General features: G+C 43.0%; 1 protein-coding gene across 2 annotated transcripts in view; it reads left to right on the top strand.

The window, feature by feature from the left end:
- PHF21B (PHD finger protein 21B) overlaps positions 1-8,972 on the top strand; it is a 167,663-nt gene extending 158,691 nt beyond the window's left edge. The window contains exons 11-15 of one of the 2 annotated variants that reach the window (XM_075112645.1): positions 1,116-1,138; positions 2,518-2,676; positions 3,706-3,781; positions 4,740-4,843; positions 7,176-8,972. In XM_075112645.1, coding sequence (XP_074968746.1) covers positions 1,116-1,138; positions 2,518-2,676; positions 3,706-3,781; positions 4,740-4,843; positions 7,176-7,400 — 587 coding nt within the window. In that variant the 3' untranslated portion in view covers positions 7,401-8,972. The remainder of the gene's footprint in view (positions 1-1,115; positions 1,139-2,517; positions 2,677-3,705; positions 3,782-4,739; positions 4,844-7,175) is intronic. The other variant, XM_075112655.1, reaches the window with a different exon arrangement.
- Positions 8,973-12,566: the final 3,594 nt, after the last annotated feature.

Raw genomic sequence — 12,566 nt, forward strand, 5'->3', positions numbered from 1 at the left:
TTTACTTGCCCTGTTCTTGCACTCCGTGCATGGGTGGCAGCACTGGATGCTGTTAGCAAAGGACCCCGGGCTTTATAGCCTTTGGTCCAACTTAGGTGAAGCTCTTCCTTCATTCTTATGTTCCTCTTCTTACACGTGTGTGCTGCGAATGTGTCTGCATCTTCACACGTATGCGTACATCAGTATATAAAATGAACGTGTAACAGCAGGAAGCAACTCCCAGGTTGGTCTGTATGTGAGAGAGCACACTGTGGCAGCTATATTCCCATTTGTGATCAGATTGGGAGCTGAAGAAGGACAGAAATATCGGTTTGGTTGTCTCCACTTTAGTCCAAAGAAAGGCTTCTCCGTCAGCTGTTTGTCACGGACAGCGTGCAGCAGCCTCTTACAAATCAGCAGCAAAAATTACAACCCACTGCGCGGTCTCCATAAAGCTGTTAAAATTTTCTGGCTTTTCCTTTTTGGACCAAAGTGTGATGAATTTCACAAATATTTTTATGAAAAGCGCAGCCTGCTTTCCAGTGAGCTCTGACGGTTCTAGTTCTCATCAGGCTGTGAATGCAATCACTACAGACTCGGTTCATCAGAAGGTCAGAAAATCTTGGTGGTGTGGGTGGGAGTAGTTTGATGATAAAGAGTTGATGATAACATAAAGCTCAGTCGCACAAGTAGCTGACCATTTTGGCCATGAATCAGCTGAACGTTTAAACACGTGTTTAACAGTAAATCAGTGGCACCACTTTCATACTCCAAGTTAAGCGCCCGCTTAAGTGCCTTGCTGGTTCATGGCCAGACTGTTTGTCACCCAGCAGGCTGAAGTCCTTAAGAAAGGCTTTTGGACTAGTGGCATGCAGAGAGGAGGTCTGTGCTTCTCATGCTATGACTTTTTAGCATCAGATCTTCAGACCCAGAGTACCTGCAATGTAAATTTTTAAATCTCAAATGCTAATTCCACTGCTTGCTGTTGCATTCTTTCCTGCCCACGTCAATTTTGGCCGTGTCATGATCTCGTGTGTCACAGCTTGACTAAAATTACTACCCTAGCTGAGAACTAGCATTCACTGCAGCGATCTATTTCCCACTAATCTGTTCTCTGCCCTTCTTTCACATGCTAGCAAATGAGGATCCATTCTGGAAGGTATGTGTAGCAAAATTTGTGTATTACCAGTGTCTTCCTCATCACCGTGTAATTCAGTGCTTGCTTCTGGTTATTGTAGTCTTTGTCAAGGTACAAAATTGCAGTATCCTCTTTGCCTTTCATACTACTTGTGTGAAACATTTCCCACTTAACTAAATCTGTGAGTCTCTAACAATCTCAGAGAGATGAACTCTTGGGCTTTCATATGCAAGGCTTGGGTTTAATCCCTTTGTAGAATCCACTGATTGAGAAATTGCTAGTCCAGATTTGTGCTTTTAATGAAATTGTTAAGAAAAATGAGAAACCATTCTAGTTTGTATAGATTAAATCTCTCTACATTGTGGTTAAAATTAAGACTTTTTTAGCAGATAATTTCTAAAGAGTGATATTTTGGAGAGCGATTTTTTGACAGGACTGAGTTAGGAGTCAAGATATAAGCCTGACTAAAACTATCATGAACCATTACAATTAATATAACTAAAAATGAAAATATGCTTTTGGAATTAACAAAGGTACAAAATTATTATTCTCCTTCCTGAAAAAGCACTAGGAAAATTTAGGTTTTTTATAATGATTCACAAGCCATGAGAGTTTCAAAATCAGTATCTCCTTTATTAAAATGCACTTAATTATACAAAGAGTAATTAACATTGCCACCAGATTAGCATAGCAATTTACTACATGACATTGTAACTTTGTTGATGAGTCTTAGTTCATTTTATTTATTGCTTCAGACAAAGTACTAATCAGTCTTGTTGGAGGAAGGTTGTCAGAGCAAGTCTGAAGAGGGAACGATTAGTGCTAGGGAGAATAGAGGGACAGAGGAGCCCTCTAGAGGAGTTTACAGAAGAGGGTACATAGCAAAAAGTTGTACAAAAGCATACTGTTTTCCTAGCTGCTCTTTGAGGTGATGGGCATAAAACATGGCACTGTGCTTTCCCCCCAGAAACTTCTCCTTGCTTGCTTCCTTCTGCTTTGGACTTGAAGGAGAAGTGATCCACATACTGACTTTGACCTGCGCTTCAGAATAGAGCTGTGCGTGGTAGTACATGTGTGGAGTGACACATTATCAAAAACAAGTGAAGTAATTCCTGTGTCACAAGCTGGCTATATTAGTTGACTCCTTCCTGTGCTTGTTTAGTTTGGTTTTAGTTTTCTATCTGTTTCAGTTTATGGAACTTGCTTCTGGCTCTTTGTTTGTTTGTACGTGTCGCTATCATACACCACTATTTCTGTCTTCTACAGCGGCCAGGGTCCTTTTGACAATTAGATATTGTGTTTGAATGAGCCTGTCTGCTGCAACAGAGGCTTTGAATGCTGCAGAGAGAAGTCATCAATGAATTTACTTTACCCAAACCATCCTCCTTCTTCTCTCACAGAATGAGATCCACCATGATGAACACTGCACTGCTTGCAAGCGTGGCGTTAACTTGCAGCCCTGTGGCACATGTCCCAGAGCATATCACCTCAACTGCTTGGACCCGCCCCTCAAAACTGCCCCCAAGGGGGTTTGGGTCTGTCCAAAGTGCCAACAGAAGGTAAGCTACCTGGAGCATAGCATGCCAAGGAAGGAAAGTGGGAGAAACCTCGAATCTGTGTACCACTAAACTAATCTAACCCATAGTCACCACTTAGGGGACAACATTAGCTGAAGTAACACTGAGAGGCTTTTAGTACAGTTTGCAGCATTTGTTTCTGGTATTTTAATCATCTTAGAGTTAGAACATACACTGAGTGCCTTAGCTTCCCTGTAATCACATCTTCTGAGATTTGTCTTTTAAAAATGTCTCTTCATTTCCTTTGTTTCCCTTCTTTACAATAAAGCCACCAGAATGTAGGGTTGCCAGACAAGTAATGTAGATCCTATAGATGAGGGAGACAGTGTCAGAAGGAGACACCATTCAACAGCAGATCGGAAAGCTGTGAGGAGAACACTTCCTTTTCTTTAAATCATGGTTGCTACATACAACTATTGATCATAGTCATGTCAGAAATGCTAATTTTTCTAGTTGCTGTGAATAATGCTGATTGCATGAACAGGAAAACAATTACTAAAACAGTACAGTGTTGCTAAATTGTAGAGGGGAGGTTTAGATTTTGTGCCTTAGAGTTCTTTGTATTTAGCGTTGAGATCACTGTTCTGTTCCTTTGAAAATGTCAAGGGGAAATTCTAGCACGCAGTTGCAGAGAGCAGAGCAGTCCAGGATTAGATCTGTGCAATCATGTTTTCGTATGGACGAGCAACTTCTCCCACGCTGAGAAGACAACACTCCTGACAGTGTGGAGGTCCGCTTGTCAGGGGCTGAAAAATGTCTTCCAGCCATGGCCACAAAACCCAGAAGATTTGTAACTCCTTTTCGCACTTTTTGGCAGTGGTGGTTGTAGTCATGTGTAAAGGAGTAAGCCCCAATGGAGATTGCTACTCAAATCATTGTCTCGTTATTTTTCAGCTTGCGAATTTTGAGGCAAGGAGCCTAGATCTGGTCCTGCAGAGTTGTGAGGCTGGAGGAAGAAAAACATTCTGTCTTTGTGGACTCCTAACTTTTTATTGTTTCCTGGTCTTATAGGTGTTAAAGAAAGATGACAACGTGCCATGGACTGGAACTCTGGCTATTGTCCACTCCTATGTTACTCATAAAACAGGTAGGGATTAACACAGCTAACGACAAGGGACTCTCTGCTCGTGACAGGCGATGCCATTTGAGTCCTTCATGGCACTAACATTAAAGTGGTGTTGTAATGCTACCAGGTATCATGACGTTATTAAGCAAAGGGCCATAAGGGCCTGTGTCTAGGAACAGCAGGTCGCTTTCTCTCCCCTTCCCCTCGGTCTGCTCCTTTGCTGTCTTCTCTCTTTAAGGAAGCTGAGATTGATCTCTTGGGAACTTCAATCTGTGGAGGAGGCTATAATCAAAGTGATACCTTCCTGAGAACAGGGTTGAAAATGGGATTTTGTGGCAGAATCATATCAGGCTGGGAGGCAGAGAGGCACAGTCAGACTAGGCAGAGCCATGTAATTGAGTATGTAGCACGATGCCAGAATAGTGTCTCAGATACTAGAGTAGTATCAACTCCTAACTGTTTTGGTATTATTTGGTATCGCAGTCATTACTATCAGATGTCATAAGATATCTGTGCATTGACCATGAGTCTTTCTTAGTTCCGTGTTGCACTCTTACAATGGGTTGTTTGGGACATTACATCATATTTGTAAGGAGCTTTGAAGAGGTCTGGTGCTGTTATGATTGTGCTTTTCAGGCGGGGTTGCTGAACTCGTACCCTTCCAGGTGGCTGACCTGTTCTTAAATACCTTTTACCTCTTTCTTGGAGACCTCCAGGACCACATGTGGTCCAAGGGTTAGTTTTAATACATTTCAAAGGTGCACTATAGCTTTTGGGTTGTCCTGTGTTCTAGCCGTTAACAGACACATGCATGCAAGCAGAAACTCCAGATTTATTTGGCTCTACCTGCAGACAAAAGGCTAATGAGACCTTAAACTCACCGTGCAAAATACGTGCTTCGGCTTTCTGTTGTCAAGTGCACAGTTTTGCCATATGTCCTTTTTTTAACTTCTGCATCCTTAATCTTATTGTTCCACAGTCAAAGAAGAAGAGAAGCGAAAGTTATTAAAGAGAAGCAGTGAGCTGAAGAGTGAGCAGCGACAGTTAGAAGAAAAAGAACGACTTCTCAACAATGCAGTGAAGGTAGGGCACCTGACTGGGGACACAGAGTCTCCTGTTGAGATGCTGATAAAGAATTTATGCTTGAAAACCTGATATTTTGTGGCTAGAAAATGATTTATGCTCCCAAGCTACAGATGTTCAAATGAGAGTATGTTTCTCTCCAAGGTAAAACACATGGATTTTCTTTATGCACAAAAGCAGGCTGCTTTGGCAGGCTGAGGAGGAGAAATTACCAGTGGCTGAATTCCTGTTGCATGCAATCCCCTGCACCCAACATAGCTGTGCCTGCCTTCCTTGTAGTGCCATGCACAGCTTTTATCTGTCCAGTAACTTTAAGGTACTTCCATTCTCCAGGTGAAAAGTTTAGTCACAAGAATGTCCTCCAGTGGTAGCTGCCCGTCCATTAGCTCAAAACTCTTGAGATTAGGTAGAAATAACCAGCTTTATTTGTCTTAGAGGCTGAGCATTGTAACCTCCTTATGACTGGAAATGGATTCACGTTCGTTTTCTCTGTGAACTTGTTTCAAAGCTGAGTGTTGGCTGGAGGTGTCTCCCACACATGCTGTGCTATGAGGACCAGTCTCTGGCAGTAATAAGTGGGCTGAATTCAAAGCCGTAACTCCTGTCCTTCATGGGTGAAGGAACTTATTTGGGGCTGCCTCACCTCAGGCTCACTCTTAAGGGGTAGCTGGCGTGGCAATCTCAATAAATATTTGAAACTTCCTTACCCTGGAAAAATCAAAGTGGCAGCTGCAGGAGTAACTGGTCACTAGTCGTTTTACCACTACAGTTATCCAGAAGAGGCACGTTAAAATATTTATCACATTTAAAATAGAGTGGAAGGAAAAGCAATAACTTATTAAAAGACATCACAGTGGGGAATATTCCCTCTAAGTGTGTATAGCCACCATCAGCACTAATGGAAACACACATACATATGAAGAGTGACTCTGGGGTACAGAATATCTTCAGTAGTTAGGGGAGTGCAGTGGGTTGAGGTGTTCAGAAAAAGAAAAGCATTTGGGGATGCAGTCAGCTATCAGGTGTATGTCATGGCTGTCAAAATCTTAAAATTATTTAAATGGTAATGTCAGCTGATGGTTATATTTATCGGACATATATCCACTTGAAAGGAGAAAAGCAACTGAAGGTGTTCCAGCACAGAGCAATTTCGTTTCTGAACTGGTCTTAACAGAGATTTACGTTAAAGAGAAAACTCTCATACACACCGCAGGTGCAATGGTATTATTTGGAAAAACAGAATGTGCTTTATCTTTCACCTGAGGTTTCACCTGCCTAAACCAACCTCTGACCAGCTCCAGCAGTTGCTTTTCAAACAGCTCGACTTTCAAGTGAGCATTTTCCCCATCATCAGGACTGGAGACTACTCCCCTTCCACCTAGCAGATGCTCAGGGTTTTGGTCTGTCGCGTAGTCCCTCTCAGGCCAGTCGGTAATGTAAAGAATGGGATGTCAGCTGCAGCAGACCGAGGCTGGGGATGGAAAGGAGAATTACCGATTTTTCCTTATCTCTTCTTGGAGAAGAGGAGGTCTTTCAAAGATGTGTAGACATGGCGCTTAGGGACACGGTTTAGTGGTGGACTTGGCAGTGAGTTTGGTTCACAGTTGGACTCAATGATCTTAAAGGTCTTTTCCAACCTAAATGATTCTGTGATTCTAAGAAGGAGATTTAGGAAGCCTTTGTTGGGCTCCTACTGTCATGCTCATTTTCATGTAGGTTTGTATGAAATGTTTCAAGTGATCGTGGGGTACAGTTTGGCCACCCCATAGGAAAAAAGGCCCTCTTATGACTGCAGTGGTATAACAGCCGTGTCTTAGATCAAGTTTTCTGCCAGAAAGATACTGACATCATGTTTAGAGAGATCAGCTTACCTTCACAGTACTGACTCCCTAAAATTTGTGGCACATACGAAATGCATCATGGTGAGGTTTATCCCTCAAGCATTTATCAGTGCTGTTTGGCAAGACTTAGAGACTTTGCTGGTAGCTTCAGTACTTCCCAGTAGTACAGCTATTACAATCCTGTGCCAGTAATCTCTTTGGAGTGCAGAAGGGATTTCTGCCAGGCTGTCTACAGGATGAGGTCGGAAGCATCTTCTGAACGCATTCGGACTGGGATGAACATTGTTACCTTAGACAGCTGCTGCGGTGTATGCAGTGCTGGTGATTACTCCATTCGTTAAGCTGTGGCTTTGCTATTCCCAAAGGAGAATATACTTCATTTGAGCAGGACGTGCACTCAAGACACAAAAGGATGTTTGGAGAGATGTTTGACACCAATTTGAATGTATTCTCAGTCTTTCCTTCTCTCTCCTCTTCTCTTTATTTGACAGAAATGCTTAGAGCTAAAAACGAGCCTGTTGGCCCAGCAGAAAGGGACTCAGTCATCACTGGAACGTCTCAAAACCCTCATTAGACTGATACAAAATGAGCAGATGATTCAGGTTACCATGACGACCACCACCACCTCCTCCCTGCTAACTGTCCCCTGGATCAAACCCTCCTCTGCCTCTGCTGCCATGCACAAAGCCTTGCAGCAATCACAGGGTAACAACTGACAGAGCCGGCTGCGAGAGCGCGAAGGAAGGGGGGAAAAAAACTTTATACACGTGTGCAGAGGAGAGATTAAACTGAAACAAAGGAGAGAAGGAGCAATCTCAGTTTTGATACACGTAGAAACTTGCAAACCAATCAGTCCAGTTTGTAGGTCACTGTGGCAGCAGGTTCCCACGGAGCGGGTTGTGCTGCGGTTTTGTATTTGCCGAGACCTTCAGTGCTTATGAGATTTTTTTTGTTATGTTGGCCTTAATGTATTTACGACTAAGGATGAGGAGGAAAAGTATGGCCGATAGGAAGCGCGAGATCCTTTTGGGGGGGCAGACAGGTTTCCAGTTCTGCTTTAAGGGGAAAATTTTCAATGCAAAGAGTTAGTGAGCTAGTAGAGAAGTAGTTGGGCTGAAAGCTATTTGTGGGAGGGAGGTCGGTGAGATAACCAGAAACTGAACTACTTAGGACTCGACATCGATTCTTATCAGAGGAACAAAGTTGGCCCCGTTGATTCAGGTGACCTGGAGATGGGGCCGTTTTGACCAGAATGGCGTCACAGAAACTCACAGAGCCTTCGAAACAAAAAATCCTTTTTTTCAGTATTATTAGAGTTGAGAATTGCAGATATTTAAATAAAGAAACTGTATGAAGTTAGCGTTTCTAGTAAAATATTGAAGTATTTTCATGCTGATGCTTCTGTATATGCGTTCCGAAGTATTTAAAAAAGTATGACTGTAAAACTCCTTACTTTTTTGCAGGTCCTTTTTACTTATTTTGCTATCGGTGTATTTTTCTCATGGAGTTTTTGTGCAAGATTTAGCATAAACCATAATAGTGGATATCTTTGGCAGGTTGGGTTTCATTTTTTAAAGAGATTATTTTGGAGGGTTTTCATTTTTTGTTTATTTTTTTTTTAAAGAAAAAAAAGCAAATAAATATTCCGTTTTTTCTTTCTTGCCAGTACAGATAATATGCCAAAAAGATAACTTTACATTTTTGTACTGCATTTTTATTGTTAAAATATGTAATGTGATTTTTTTTAATTATTTTTTTTTATTATTATTTTTTGCTTGCAGAAATATCTGCTGAAATGGTACAGGAAAAAAAAAACAACTGCCTCAAGGGGTTGTTTCTCATACTGGATAATATCAAGAGTTCTGGGGGAGGGACAGGCCATGGAAAACTTTAAGGGTTTGTTGGGGTTTTTTGGGAAACTTGATTCCTTTTTAAGATTTCGTTGGATTTTAGCACATTTGGGAAGTGTTTAGCATTAGCCTGAGAAAATCCCAGTGCGCCTGCTTGTTTCACTTGCTAGTCTTCCTGATACTGCAAGGGTCCGCCTGGCCCCCTGTAGGCCACAGGCCCCCCCATCACCCTGCGGCCTGCCTGGGAAGGTAGTGATGGGCACCCCAGTTTTTCTCAACGTCACGCACACACCAGATGCCATCGTCTCTGTCATTAATGAGTTCTCCGTCAATTAGCACAACAGGTACTTAAGGAAAGCAAGAAGCCACCAGAGCACGACACAAGGCTAGTCTCTCACATCAGCATATCACATGGTGCCGAATATCTTTTTTTTTTTTTTAATTAAAAAAAAACCATGAGGGACTGGCTTTTTCCGTCGCCCATCACTAGGCAGCACATGGTCCCTTCAGCCATTTTCACAACTCCGGGAGAAACTGTGCAGTACTATACAAATCTATTTTAATACACAACACTCGGTTGAACAAAATTTTTATATTCTTTTATTGATGAACAAAGTGAACTAAGTAAAACACAATTGTTATACATTGGTTATTGTATGCCAATTATGCATTCTAACGTGGCTTGCAATGTAAATGTTTTCAGGTTTAATGATTTTTTTTCCTTCTCAGACGAATTAAAAAAAGGAAAAGCGTGGAAGGTTGAATATGTGAAGAATTTCTGAAGAAGTGTCTTGGACTGTTAAAAGTAGTTATTTTGAAAAGGGGACTGTCCAGTGGATAGTGTGCATAGAAAAAAAAAAGTGTTTGTCTTAAATATGCCAATGTAGTTTTACTTCTTTATGATGCATTAAACTTGATTGACAATTTAACGGCGTTGTCATCGTGGTGATATCTGCTGCTGAGGGGATGCAGGGTGGCCTGCCCAGGGCCCACTGCTGTGACCCTTTCCCAGGCCAGGCTCTGGCTGAGAGGGGAAGTGACAGGTGCTGATTTCTCCACTGCTGTCTTCAATTTTCAGATTTAAATGATGCCAGAATGACTACAATACTTTCTGCTCTCCTTCTTCCAGGAAGATGGCCTCTTTCTTGAACCCATCATGTCTCCAGGAAGGGGCACCTTGTCCACTCCCTTTCTTGGCTTCCCACCTCTAGGAATAATTTCCTGTCCTACTCTTCCCCAGACCTGTACACAGAGATGTTGGCGGCACCTCAGATCTCGCCCTTTGCCTCTTGCATGGCTTGTGGGTTGTGTTTTTAAAGTCTTGACCAGGATTTAAACACTGCAGTGCCTTGGCCCAAATTGAGATGAATGGATTCAGCTCAGGAGCAAGCCTAGGGTTCTGAGATGGAAGAAAGGTTACCACAGGGTAACAGGTTGCCATACATCAGCCAAGCTGTCTGTGCTTGCTCCTTACAGCCTCTGTGCACGTTGCAGGCAGCGTGGTCTTTGCTTATGGTGGGTTACGGGAGCTGTTGCAGACCGAGGACACGCAGCTGGCTGCAGCGGATCTGCTGACAGACCCATAGGCTTTGGTTTCAGACCCACACTTTCAGGTGCCTTTCAAATGTGTCGTGGGCCCATTTTGTTGTTTATAACTCACTGTGTAAGTCTAGTAATTAAAGAATGAGAGATAGGTTCCTCACAGGAGTTGTCTGGTTTCTGGCCAGTGGAAGGGACAGAACTTCCCAATAAAACAAACCAAATGAAAGCAAGACAGCATTACAGCTACATCAAACCTACCACAGCGGCTAATGCTTACGCAGAGCAGAAGCAGGGTTGGGTTTTTTTGCCAGGGGTAGGGGGAAAGAGCATTTTTTATTTGGTTGGGGGTGGGGGTGGAATTTGCCTTGTCTTCCCTTCCTGACAGTGTGACTTTCGGGCTGTAGTTAGCACTGAGTCCTTGCTTCCCTTGCAGCTAGGCTGCCCTCTTCGCCCTCCTGACCTCTGCTTTGGGAATGGCACCCTGGCGTTTCCTAACACTGCTTCCAATTTTGGAAGACACCTCTCCCCCAAACCAGCAAACCCAGAAATTGTATGTAATCATCATCACCGTCCTTCTGCTGACACCCTAACCTATAAACTCAGCACTGTGCTAACAGACAGGAGCCAATTACAGAGCTCTGCATGTTGCCTTAATAATTAATGCGGTTGCAAGGAAGTGTAGGCTTATGCTAGCCTTTAATCTTTGACAGTAATTTAAATTAAGGTTTTGGTGGAGATTTGTAGGAGCCATGGTAGCCTCCGTGCTCCTTGTTGCGACACCAGGCATTGTCTCTGAAAAGAATCGGGAGCTGCGGGGTTCCCAGCCTCCCCTCCGAAGCGAAAGTTATTTTTATAGCTATGCCAGACTTCACAGCTTCAGAGCTCTTTATTTTAACATGACAGACTGTTTTCTGTGCGTAGGACCTTTTCACATGCCATTAGTTATCTCGCAGAGGAGCTGCTCTGCAAATAGCCATTTGAATGAAATCGTGTTGTCTCCAAAGCCTGTCAGTTTTATATTTGCACCTCTTCAAATATAATTTCGCCTACTCTTCCTTCTCTCACTGTCTCCCCTTCCTCAGAAATGAGAGGAAAAGAAATTCTTCTGTCTGTTTGGAAATAACACAGGGCAATGCCAACCCATCACAGCAAGCAGAATGAGGAATGCTGGCATGGCTTGTTTGTCAGGGCTTCATACTCTTAGAGCGAGACGCCACAATGGATCCACTGTGCCCTAAAGGCTCAAAAATCAAGAAGCAAAATCCAGGCACCTGATTTTTTTTTTTAATACTTAGTTCATGAACACTGGCAGCAATTTTTGCATGATGGATTTAACAGTAGTGTCAGTCCAGCTAGTGGCTTCTCTTGTGCTAGACCTCTATGCAAGTATGATGGCAGAAATGCTACAACAGCTATATTAGGAGTTACTCTACATGCCGACATACCCATTGCATGCTGGTTTCCTAGCAGTTTGATGGCCTATTAGGAACACTTAAACTTTCAGAAGAGTGCATTATAAACTGATGCGTACTTTTTGTTCTGTGTTCTGCAGGTCCTCTGTAGTTGAAAAGAGAGACATTACACTGAAATGAGTGGCAACAGCCACATCAGATAAAACTCCGCTCACTTTAATCAGGTTTTGCCAACTGCAGCTTATTTTGCTTAGAAAATGAAGCCTGGCTTCTGAGATCAATCACTAGCAACTGACTGGCGCAAACAGGAAATGCCAGGCTCCACTTCTGTAAGCCACTTTTAAGTTCACCATGGTGAATATCATTAAAGCAAAAGGGTTTTTTTTTTTTTCTTCCCTTAAAAAGGCAAACAAAAAATTAAATTGTCATGATAGAAAAAATACTACAAAGCATACACAAGCATATAGAGATTCTAGCCAGGGAGAAGGAAAAAAACCCACCATTGCTCTTTGAAGTTGTTCACATTTGTACTGGCGGATTGCAGATTACTTCTGTGCTGTTTAAATGCAGCAGAAATGCTACACCCCCAACCTTTGATTATCAGCCTCGCTCATTAAGCAGTTACCACAGAAATTTTAATTCACTTTTGCATTTCATCTTTGGGCTTGAGCTGCAGCAATAAATAGCCTTTCCCCTCAATATTTATGCCGAAAACCCAGCTGACAAGCAGTCCGGTTGCTGTTGACAAAGCAATCGTCCAATTGCTGAGACGTAAACTTTGCCGCGAACACCTCAGTGCTTGTGCTTTGTCCGTTCTGCGTGGGAGCGGAGCTATTTTGTTGATCATGTGTACTTCTGCCCCCCCCGCTACGGTTGTGGCTAGACTGCAGAGCAGAAGTGCTCCCTTGATTGCGGCTCTCCGTGGCCTGCCGGGGAGGTGGGCTGCCCCAGCGAGCGGGTGGTCTGGCTCACTCATTGCCCTCTTGAACTCCTGTACGCTTACCTCCCGCTCAGGAAGCTGAAGGAAAATGTAAGGAAAGCCCAGGGTGCCAAGTGAGAATCATGGCTAAGGCATTGC

The sequence above is a fragment of the Phalacrocorax aristotelis genome, chromosome 1 (genome assembly GCF_949628215.1).
Source record: "Phalacrocorax aristotelis chromosome 1, bGulAri2.1, whole genome shotgun sequence".
Taxonomy (NCBI): Eukaryota; Metazoa; Chordata; class Aves; order Suliformes; family Phalacrocoracidae; genus Phalacrocorax; species Phalacrocorax aristotelis.